We start from the raw sequence: 12,419 nt of genomic DNA, 5'->3' as shown, positions 1-12,419 counted from the left end.
TTCCATTTTATTTTGATTTTATTGTACATGCGTTCATCCAAAGCGTGGCTTTGCAGTGTGGAGCTGTTGTTTAAAATTTGTGTGTTATTGGTAAAAACCTGTCTTTACAGGTTTTTTTGAAAGTTCTAGAGTCTATGCTTCCTATTAATTTGTACTTTTCAGTAATAAAGTAACGCCATGCAATGTCTTCTTGCTGTACTTGCTTTCTTCACGGAATCTTGGAACACTGCACGGACAGTAAATCATGCACTGCCCCTCAGAAGAAGCAAATACATGTTTTACTACATACTAACCATACAGCAAGTGCGTATTAAAATAGCCTGGAAGCACGTTGTGTAGAACTTGACACAGTGTGGTGTTGTGACATGATGAAGAATGAGCTGGTTTAACAGATCCCTTTCGGGATACATTTGAAGGTTAAGCAACTCAAGATCTCAGCTAATCTGAGGTAATCTGCTGTTACTAAATGGATGTCTGCGTTCGCATTTGTAGCATGCTGCACACGCATGTGTATGAATAAAGTCTTCAGTTTTTTTGGTGTCAGTTGTGCTGGGAGGAAGCCATGCCTCTGCTTTTTTACATATACCTCATAATGAGCATTTCTGCAGAAGCGCAGGGTTTTTGTCCTTCGCAATGCACTTGTGTTTACCATGGCAGAAGTGATGGCACTGGAACAAGGTATGTGTTTCATTAATTCTTATACTACTTGGTTTAGAGAAAAAAGGAGTGAGGAAACTGGAAATAACATCCTCACATACGCTGCAAATTACAGTTTATCATGGTTGCTTTGAAATAATGGCATAATTTATGTTAGTATTACGTAGCTAGCAGTGTTCCTGAATCACAGCAGATGGTCTTTGTTTTATTTTAATGGCTTTGTGCTTAACAATTGCTACTTTAAATCTTCAGCCTCACTGTAGAAGGCAATTTCTGACCCTTGCTTTTCTTACTACTGTAATGATCTTTCTATTTCCTCAAACTATTTATCTACTGTAAAATGATTCTGGTTTAAATAAATACGGTAGTATCTTCTTTCCTGTATTCACAGGAAAATCATACTTCTTGGTAATAAAAATTAGGTTAATTGGATGTTATTGTGTCAATTTTGAGAGATACTGTTTCAGTTACTTGTCACAGCATATCTAGTATAAAATGACAGGAGGAGAAAATAAAACTGAAGAATTTAGAGAAAAAAATGGAGTAAATTAAAGCTAAGTTTCTAGATAGGAGGGGACTCTATAGATAGTTTGCATGCATCAGTTTATCCAAAGGAAAGGGAAACTTCCTGATTCCTGAGAATGCAGAGGAATCTCATTTCACTGAAATCAATAGGATCAGGAAGTTACATAGAATCTCTACAAGGCAGATTGTTCCTGCTTAGACACCAGAAATAGCGGTAGCAATCTTTTCTTTTGAGAAACATGCCGGTGTTTTCAATTTTCAGTCTGTTCTGAGAAGTAAATAAAGATATATAAATGCTTTGAATCTTCGTCATGACAGAAAACTAGAGATTAGTATTCCACATTCTTCATTATAATAGAATGTCACACAGCTCCCGTTTGAGAACATAAATGTGTGATTCCCTATACAATGACTTTTCTTTTTCGGTTGACTATATAACATTAGATGGAAGGTGGTGCTTGTGTGCTTTGGAATAAAGCAAATCTAAATTTCGCATAGAAATATTGCTATTTATATTCACTTTTTCTTTAGATAATTCACGTTCTTTTTAAATTCTGTTTTTTATTTTTTTTTTTATTCTGAGGTTAATTTTGTAGAAGATAATGGCACTTAAATCTGAAAGACAACTTTCTGATAAAGAAATGCAGATCTCTCTCTTTCTTTTTGGTGCTAGGTCTGTGCTCTGTAATGATCCCGACATGTTTGAGATCCCTGTTAACGTTCCTGTGGATACTGTGAAACTTCGTATAGAAAAAACTGTCATACGAAGGATTCCCACTGAAGCCTTTTACTATCTAGTAGACCTCAGATATCTGTGGGTAACTTACAACTGTGTAGCCAATATTGATATCAGCAGCTTCTACAACCTGAAACAACTGCATGAGCTCCGGCTGGATGGTAATCTGATTTCGACTTTCCCTTGGGAGTCTCTGACAGAGATGCCCAACTTGAGGACTCTCGATTTGCATAACAATAAGATGACCAGCATTCCAGCTGAGGCTGGCAGGTACTTGAGGAACCTCACCTACCTGGACATCTCCAGCAATAAGCTCACCACCTTGCCATCCGACCTGATGGACATTTGGCCGCCCTTCTCAGAAGTGGTCCCTCCCAAGAGCACAGACATTCTGGTGACTCAGAGAGTCATTTTGGGTATGTTAATGTTCTATCATACCTTGTTAAAATGTGCCTATATGGTCAGTTGGAAGTTAGAGCAGGGTGAGATGGGCCTTGGGTTCAGGAGGGTGCTAGTACAAGCCATTCTTCTGGCTTGCTCTGCAATCTATCTGTCATCTATCTGTCCATCTATTTTCTGCTGTTGATAGAAAAATATATAGGAAAGATAGTGATCTTCATGTATATTGTTATCTCAGCATTATAAAAGTGTGTGAAACATACTGGATTCCTGTTTCCTAATGAAATATTCAATATCCAGATAAATAAATGCAGGACTTCCAAAACCTGTGCTTCTGAGGACACTTCTGTTGTCACTGAATGTGGCTGCAAACACAAGTGTGTCCACTTGCAGCTGTTTTTAGCAGTGACTCACAAACTAGGTGAGGAGTTAGAGTAGATGCTTTATAAAAAAAGCCTGTTCTGAAATACAGTATCCTCCTTATGACTCATGTTGACCTTGCATTGTTCTAATGCTGACATTTCTGCCAATTCACACTGTGAATACAAGAGGAAGAATAAGGATCCCTGATACAAACAGTGTCACAGTGTTTTTTATAATATTTAAAGTGAGCATTTAAGAATAGCTTGGCTGGACTCTCATTGTTCATAGTTTTATTCTCTCCAATTTCTTTTAGATCATGATGTTAGTTCTTTTTGTGACCTTGTGCTCTATCAATTTTTTGTTCACTTTGTAGCCTTGCAGGTAACCATTTACCATTTGCAGTTTCAGAATACAGTTGGATCAAGACAGCTTTCTTGTCTGTCATTGTATAAGTGCATGTTCTGGTGTTTTTGTAACACAGTGCAGCAGTGGAAGGGAGGAAAACTAGCACCAGACAAATAGCTGGCTTCCTGTAATTGGCTGCAGGGGCTGCTTGGTATCCACTGGTAAAGATCCTCCATGCACTGTGCTGCCCAGTAATTCCACCTTCTTGATCTAAAACCATTATTAAGCATTCGTTTGTTCAGCTGCTTTCTTTTACGACAAAAAGCTTGATCTGAAGTTCTCGTTCAGATGAGATTGTAAATAACTTCATAGATGAAAGTGGGCTGAGCGATTACATGCACGGTAACTGTAAGTTTGCAGCTTTAAAAGGGTCTTGGTTAATTTGGGATCTAAAAAAACAAACAAAAAAAAAAACACACAAAAAAACCCTGTAAAATTAAGTCAGCTCACTACCCCATACTGAAGGCAATAACGTGGGAGCTGACTGGGCTAGGTCTAATCCTCCTTATGATGTCCTCACGTGGGAATCCCTGAGATTATTCAGTTGCCTTTGCTTACATAGCCCTCATTACTACTACTTAATTAATAAATAATAATTACGGAATAAACCCATGCACTCTCCTCCTCTTTCTCCCTTTCCCATCAGTTGCATTGGTACATATTCTTTGTCTGCCCCCTTCAGTCCTGGTAAACGCTCTGAGACCAACAGTGACTTTTCTAGCAATATAGGATGTGACCTTTGGATTATGTTCATTATTGTTTATGAACTACAAGTGGGCACAGATCTGCAGAGAGGGATGTGCGCTGGGTACAGAGCCTTACTTCTTTTTTAACATTACGCTCTCAGGGAGGCTCTGTGCGGTCACTGTAGATTTCAATGGGAGAACGTAAATCTGTGGGTAGTGCTGAATAAAGTTACCTTAGGTAAGCTGTGGGTAATGTACTGAATTTTCATTTGTTGACAGCATAACCTTCTTATGACTGTTCCATTGCATGCAAACAATGCTTGCTGTATAGGAAACTCTATAGTGAATCAGAAAATGCTCTTTTTCTTTGGGGATTAGAAATTGGGGTGCTTTTTGTGCAATGAAACATTTTCACAAGCTTTGTTTCCACTTAGCGGTGGCTTTATTATCTGCATTACTGCAGCTCGGAAAGTCACAGGCCACTCATAATCATTGCCAGAGGCTCATTCTTTGGTCACTGGACTGTTGTGAAAGTTTTTAGGAATGAATGGTTAAAAGAAACAAGAAAGGTGCCCTAGGAGTTGAGGTGCCTCCATATTGCTCCAGCAACAGGAGATGCTGTCTCAGAACAACAGGAGTATAGTGTGCTCTGTGACATTATTTCTTCTCTCACACCCCTTGTGTTGGAGCCTAAGGGAGGAGAATCATATCCCATTGATGCCCTTCCTCTTCTCCGAGGTGGAGAAAAGGATCATAGAAGTAAGTGACCAGGAAGGATTTCAGAAAGGCCTCTAGCCTGTTGCAATGCAGATCTAGATGAACTGAACCCTGCCTACCCTTTGGCAAAGAGGTGGACTGCTCCTGATCCCTGGCAACCTCTTTCAGTCTTATCTTTCAATACAGTGAGAAAGTTTCTCTTAATACTTAACCTCAATCTCCCTTACTGCAAACTAAGCTCATTAAGCTGATTAAGTATTGTCCTACATGAGATGAACATGCAGAAAAACTAATTGCCTTCTCTTACAATAACCTTTCATACATTTTCCTTCCCTGATGGCCTTTTGCTTTCTTAGCTGGTTGCCCTATTTCTTTCAGTTGTTTCCTATAGACTATGATTTTTTTTTTTGTTTCCTACCATATTTACTAGTTCTCTCTAGCAACTTTTTTATGTGGGGGTGGGATGGGGAGAGGAGTGGAAGGGACTGAGTGGGCAAGTAGGGGAGGAAAGAGTTTCTCCTTAAATGTGACGCCCGTGGTTACACACAGTACTCATTCTGATGCTCAAGAGTGGTGCTCTGCAGGAGCGTTCAGTCTGGCCTATGTACCTACATGGAATGGGTACTGCAGCCAGAGCACTGCTAGAAGCTGGAAACTGAAGCAAATAAAAGCTGTTTTTGTCTAGTCGGGAAAATAGCAGGCAGATTCTACTTAGTGTAAGTACTTATGGCTTGAACTCGCTCATCTTCTACTTCTGGCGAAATGAGATTGTCACTTGTATTTAATTAACAATATCAACACCAGCAAAGCCCTGAATTCATTTGTGCAAATGTAACACCAGGAGGCAATTTTTTCTGGAATGTCTTGACTGAACATCAAGAGTTGCATGTAAGAGAAAGTTCAGGTTCCCTATGTTCATTTTGAGGCCTCTTGGAGAAGCTAAAATGACTGGCAGATTAGTGTATCTCCTTATGCCAATTCATAATTTCAGTCCTGCAGGGTGGTTTCATTGCTCCCCACTGCGTGATGTTCCTCAATATGCACACTATGATACGTGAAGAGGGATCAATTCCTGGCCCTGTGGCCGAGTGGTTCTCTCTGTCTCACAGTACAAAGCCAGCTTTTTTTTTTTTTTTTTAAACCTGATTGACTGCTCAACGTTTTGTAGGACTTGACTATTGGTTTTCTGCAGCTCTGATGGGATGTTCCAGTGTCTCTGAAATGTGAGTGGGTGGGGATGTCTTTTTCTTAGTTCAATTTGAGTGAATTAAAGAGAGAATGGAACCATTGTGGTCTTCATACTATGAAACAGTATGCATGTTAGATGCCTGATGGGCTGGCAGGTACTGCAGGATGATTTTGAAGGTGTAAAGCCTACTGCATGTATGCTAGGAGAATGAATAGGACAGAGGAAACCAACCTTGATGCAATCTCATCCAAACTCCCAGCAGGAAAAGGTCCCTAGAGGGTGCACAGCCCCTGCCTTTGTCTTGGAGAGTATACTTTGGAACAAAGCTGTGGAATGAGCTGACAATTAAACAGTGGAAATAATAAAGGAACGATAGCTGGCCCTATCTTGTTTAGCATGGAACTTTAACCTAATACTTTGATCCAAATCACAGCTAAGTTTCAGCATTGGCTGCTGTACAGAGATTGATATTTCTGGCGTGAATGATGGTAGCAGCATTTTCCATATGGAAAATTAAATCTAGCGAGTCACTGAGAGGAACAGAGGAGTCCAGGATTTGACAGAGTGGCAGTAAAATGAAATCTTTCTCTGCCGCTTGTAGTGATGCCAAAAATTTGAAACTCAGCAGGTCGATTGGGTTCCCACTGGTTGTGCTGGGCTATGAGGTAAATGATGCTCTTCCTGAAACTTCATACTAAGTGTTAGTGTGTAGGAAGCACTGGGACACAGTGAGGGAAGTAGGATTTACTGTTTAGATCCATGGGTCAAAATTTTGTAGCTTCAGTCAAAAGAGAGTATTTGAGCAGGTTGGTTGTTTTGATGAATGTTTCCATCAACCCCAAACTTGAATATTTCATGTACTATCATTTTGCAGCAAGTGGAAGTTATGGTCTAAGACCAGCTACTAATTTACAAAGGAAACTTTACTCGTAACTATTTCAAATGCTGAAAGTTGACATGGTGTGGGAAAATCTTGTTTAATGAGAAGTCTGCAAAAATATGCATGCATGGATGCACATATGCATATCCATTATACATACAAACACATGTATAAGTGTGTGAAAGTAAACTTCAAATATGCTAAATCTAGAATAAAGGAACTATTTTTTTTTATAGAGTAGTTTGTAATCCTTGTTTAATTTTAACATACATTGCACTGGTATATTGCAATGCAAAAATATTTATCAATGTTATCTTTGCTTTGGTTGATATTTCTCAAGTCAATAAGCTGCTTTAATATTTCTTCAAAAGAGGCTGATTTATAAACTTCTAGTTTCTTCAGTTTGTACCTTTAAAAAAAATATATTCTTTCACGTGTTCTTTCTTACTTCTATCACCTTGTAAACAAATGTTGTTAAACTTCAGAAGTTTATTCCCATTTCTGTTCTCTTCAATAGTTAACTGAAGTGTAATCAAATTCAGTGTGTTATCCTTGTGTTTAAGTGCTTTCATCTTTTTATTTTGGGATTTTATATGACTTGATAACTTACAGTGGCTCTGCAAGTTTATCGTAAATAAAGTGCATACTGCCTGGCATTGGCAAGACGTAAATAAATAGAAGGGATGAGCCACAGAAGTAAGGGAGTGACTCCTGTAGCTGTAGGTATTGTCTGTATATACATCATGCTTCTTCAGCCAGTTCCTCTGGATGCTGTGACAGATGGGGGAGATAAGGTGATGAACTGAAATAGCTCCATTGCACTGAAATACAGACGTAGGGAGTCCCCTGGGACTGCAGCTTTTTTCATCCATTGAAATCAGGCCTTCAGAACAATCTGAGATGAGACTGAACAACCACCCAATCTAATGGCTTTTTTTTCACCATTCCTTCTATTTTGCCTGTTTCATTTAGTCTGTTTAGGACATCTTTAGTCCTCCTCTTTGACACTGGAAGAATGTGAAAGCCATGTATTCATATATTGGAAAGACCTTTTGCAGTACTGTTAGAAACAATAATAAACTCATCCTTTCCTGCACTGAAGCTTGCAGGAAACAGAAGGTAGCATAAGATATATGTTTAGTATCATTTTGCATAGAGACTGTGCTGGAGAGTTCACATGCATTTCAATTATTTGGTACAGAGGGACTGTTGGTGGAGGGCTTGTTTCCAGTGGGGCCTTTTTCCCTTCTCATGTCTTAGGGGGAATTTCATTTTCAAATACTCCTACAGTCTTTTCTGCTTGAGATGGTAGGGAAAACTGAGAAGAAAATGAGGAAAAAAAAATACAGGAATGTATTCCTAACTACAAACTAAAGTTGCCTAAATTAAAAGGTAAGTACAAGTAGGTAGGTGCACATTCTTAATTGGGCAGAGCTTGTATAAGGAAACAATTGATATGCTTAGACGCATGGCAAACAATCCAATCGTATCTCTTTTGCTTGTAAATACATATTTGAGTTTCAATGAAAATTAGTTTTACATTTTGGAGATTCTTTTTTTCTTAAAGCAGAGCTGTTGCTGGTAGGATTTCTTTGATTTCTCCATTCCTGAGGGCAGTAGGTGGTGGATACAAAATCTCTTCTGTCTGAAAGGGGTGAAATTGGATTGTGATGTCAAAGTCAGGGAATCTCTTCAGGTCAAGTCTTGTTTTAAAAACGGGGATTAATCAGGATTTATCGTTATTTTAGCCAATCACTGCTATGGTGCTTAAAATAACCTGATCTTGGTCAGGTGATGAAATGAATTAGTAGTTAATTATTCACATACTCTTTTATGAAAAGGTTTCTTCCAAAATGCAAGCCAGTTTTTTTTTTTTTTATTTGCTGATGTAATAATCCCCAAAAATGCACCCTGAGAAATACTGGCAGGTGTTTCATTTTTTCTTTTAATTGAGAATCAGTTGACATGACTTGTCTGTCGTGCTAGTCAGTAAATTCAGTAGTGAGCAACTCTTGCATACCATTCTTCATTTCAGCCTGTGAGCTCTATTTATTGCTAGAGCTAGAAGAAAATGGAAAAATTATGCCCAAAAGTACAAATCAAGGGAGAAAATATTTAAACCCACGGGTGATGCACTGTGCATTTTTTTACCTACTAAAGTGAGTGTTGCTGTGTTGGGGTCAACACTGTAATGGACACCACCTGATGATTTAGACACTTTTCTCAGAAGTGGTTACTCTGTTTTGTCATAATAACTTCACCATGTGCAGAAGCTTCCCATTCAAAGACCTTAGAACCAAGAAGAAAATGTTATAGCCTATAACAAAAGAAGAGACAGTATACTTCTATGCCACCATAAAAATCATTATAACTGTCAACTTGTCCCAGGGTCCTTCCCAATTTTCTCTATTCTTTTATATTTGAATGTTTCCAAGACTGTCATAAATTAAAGGCAGATTTCTAAGAGTATTGGTATGGTTCAGAGCCAGATAACAATGTTGTTGGCCTAGAGCTTTTTCTCCTTAGCCCATATTCTTTTTTCCCATAGGCAGAGATGTTGATGCAAGCTTTCCCCCCCCTCCCCCGCCCCCCATCATGTTCTCTGCAAGCACAGAACAAGAGTCTGGGAAGATTAAACTGTATGAGCCCAAAGAAGTACTAAAAGCAGAGGAGGGTGACAGGGTGTGATAACACTGAGAAGCTCTCTCCAGAAGGCACAGACAGGTGAAAATGTGTCATCAATCTTAAGATATCTTTTCAAAGTGTTTTTTTTTTTTTTTTTTTCCTAGATAAATAGCAAAGTTAAGCGAAGGTAACACCAATTACTGTGCTCCAGCAAATTTATGTGAAGAAAAGACTTAATAAGTATTTTTAGTCTTTTCACCTCTGTAAAAAAAAATTCCCTCCCTGTCAGCTAACAGAGGAGAACGATAGAAGTATATTAACTCAGAATAGGCCCATGGTTCTTCTTGATTGTACTTGATGGTAGTCATGTGTCATATTTAAATCACAGCATTTGAATGTTGCCTGACAACACTTTTTTTTTTCCTACTCTTTCTTTCTTCAGGTTTGCAGGACAACCCATGGTTTTGTGACTGTCGCATTTCAAAGTTAATTGAATTTTCCAAAATTGTGGACAACTCAATTGTACTTCTTGACCCACTGGTTACATGTAGTGGACCGGAGAGCTTGGCAGGGATCTTGTTCCAGAGAGCTGAGTTAGAACAGTGTCTTAAGCCATCTGTGATGACATCAGCAACCAAGATCACCTCCCCGCTGGGAAGCAATGTGCTACTACGCTGCGATGCAACTGGATACCCAACCCCACAGCTTACCTGGACTAGGTCAGACAATATTCCAGTGAACTATACAGGTATAATAGCTCTTTTATAGAAACAGCTCTTTTATAGGACATGAGAGGGCCTGAAATTAGTGGGTTTCCTGTGCGATGATATTATTCTTAATAGTAACAGTGGACTAGGTATTGCACCATTCTGGCAGTTGCATCCATGGAACAGCTGTTAGGAAATTCTTTTTCCAGGTCCAACAGGTTGTTCTGATTCTGTTTGTGGTCTGTAATAAGAACTCTGTGCGTGTGTGTGTATGAAAATGGATGAAGGAGGGAAGGATGAAGGAAAAACAGAGGTTAGAATAGTTGGGTAATAATTTAGAAGCTGTGAAGCAGAAAGGAGAATTTGTTACTGAAATCTCCTTTTGCATTTGAAATCTTTTTTGAAAGCTAGTGAGGCTATAACTGAACAACTTCAAACAGCACTGTAAATGTGGCATTTTCCAAAAAACATGTTTTCTTATTTGCGAATGTTTACTGCTTATTTGCAGTGCCCACCTTGAATACCAAAGAGACTGTGATTATCTAATATCATTCTTGCTGTAATATGCTACAGTGTATCTTTATGCAGTAATATCCAAAACAAGTTCATTGTTAATGGCAAGTAGCTAGCAGTTATCTTAACTTTTAGTTCTGAAGTGAATAATAGTCCTACATATTGGAGTATCTTACAACAAAGGTAACTTCTGACTTTTTTTTTTAAATGGCTGTTGTTTTCAGTGTCTCTTGAAGTCAGGGAGACTTACACTTTGTAGTTGTTTGGCTTTAAGACGTTTTGATTTCTCTTGTTCTTGTTTTACTTAATAAAAATAAAAAAAAAAATATGTTGTAATTCTTTCTGAAATTCCATTTTGACCCGGGCTGAGCACTTTTCTGCCAGAAGTTCCATAGTTAGCATGTATGTGTAGTTTTTTCATTTTTAATACATATGCTTCATTCTGATAGAAATAATTTCAGAGAAAAGAAAAGATAATCCAATGATTACTTTCTCTTTAGCTTCTTTTTATAATATTTTATTCTTTATGTTCTCTTGTAGTAATTCAGGAAACACCTGGAGAAGGTGTCCGATGGTCCATATTAAGCTTGACAGGGATTTCATACAAGGATGCAGGGGAATACAGATGTAAAGCAAAGAATTTAGCAGGAATGTCAGAAGCTGCTGTTACTGTCACAGTGGTTGGTGTTGTTACTACAACCGTGTTGCCACAGAAGTATGGAAGGAAGCAGGAGGCTGAGAGGCAGAATACCACGCTGGAGGAATCCAAGAAGGAACCTGAGAGAACAACCACACCTCTTCTGACCACATCAACAACCACAACAGCACAGATTACCACTGAGAGAACAACAAATGCCAGGGTTACTGACAAGAAGCAATCCAGGTCCATGAATGATGGAAAGAAAAGTTCAAAGACAGTGACAAATGCAAGCAAAAAGCAGACTGCGGACATGAAGAAGAAAGGTGAGGAAGCAAAGCAGACTGAGGAGACAAGCAAGAAAGGTGAGGAGACTTCACTTACGGCAGCGGTTACAGCTGAGCAAAATATTACTGTGATGGACCTAAGGGTGATCACTGAAACAGATGAAAGAGTGACCTTGACTTGGAAAACTGTCAATGCCTCAAGCAACACTGCAGTGACTGTGTTATATTCAAAGTACGGAGATGAAGAGATGTTGCCTCTGAGCACTGATTCTAGCAAAAACAAAGTCACAATTGATGGTTTGCAACGTAGCACTCAGTATATGGCATGCGTTTCCCCCAAAGGAGTGCCACCTACAAAAGAGCAGTGCATTATTTTCACTACTGACATGTTAAATGATGAAAGCAGCTCTCAGTTTTCTATTCTGATAATGGGCAGCAGTGCAGCGTGTGTAGTTGTCTTACCTTTGATAATTTTCTTACTCTACAAAGTTTTAAAACTGCATATGAAACCCAAAGCTCCTAAGGAAGCTGACCTTGCAAAAGAGACTTATGTGAAATTTGAAACACTCTCTCTCAAGCCTCGAGCAGTGAATGCAGGAGGAGAACTCTGGGCAAGAAGATACACAGACGAGTCAGAGAGACTTCTCCTTTGTTCTAGGTCAAGTATGGATTCTCAAATGACCTTCAAAAGTGAAGGCTCTAGGTCTGAGTATCTCTGTTGAGCATGGGTGAGGATGGAGGTGATGGAATACACAATGGATAAAATTATCCAAAATGATGATACTGCATGGGGAAGCAAGTTGGTGTCAGGTGGTGGTCAGAATATATCATCTGATGTCATGGATCCTACCAGATGGGTAGAGTGGTGGATAAGAGAGGGAACTGAAGATTTTTTTTTATTTGGTACACTTGTGACTTTGAATATGAAAGAATGGCATTCTTTGAAAGATAAATATAGCATAAAACAGTTACTTGCTTAAAGTTCTTCTATTTCTGCTTTAATTAAAACATCGTTTTCTCTCATTTAACTGTATGATGTGCTCACTGTGTGAATTGAACATTATCACAACTTCCATTAAAAAATTATGTATTT

General features: G+C 38.7%; 1 protein-coding gene across 1 annotated transcript; it reads left to right on the top strand.

Annotated features, from left to right (window-relative positions):
- Nucleotides 1-613: 613 nt before the first annotated feature.
- LRIT3 (leucine rich repeat, Ig-like and transmembrane domains 3) lies at nucleotides 614-12,048 on the top strand (the record flags this gene model as incomplete). The annotated part of the gene is made up of 4 exons (XM_079534519.1): nucleotides 614-678; nucleotides 1,856-2,334; nucleotides 9,625-9,930; nucleotides 10,943-12,048. The coding sequence occupies exons 2-4, from the start codon at nucleotides 1,881-1,883 to the stop codon at nucleotides 12,046-12,048; spliced, it is 1,866 nt and encodes a 621-aa protein (XP_079390645.1). The 5' UTR covers nucleotides 614-678; nucleotides 1,856-1,880.
- Nucleotides 12,049-12,419: the final 371 nt, after the last annotated feature.

This window comes from Tetrao urogallus (genome assembly GCF_951394365.1).
Source record: "Tetrao urogallus genome assembly, chromosome: 4".
Classification (NCBI taxonomy): Eukaryota; Metazoa; Chordata; class Aves; order Galliformes; family Phasianidae; genus Tetrao; species Tetrao urogallus.
Note: the sequence above shows the minus strand (reverse complement) of the source record. Positions and strands in the feature narration are given on the sequence as shown.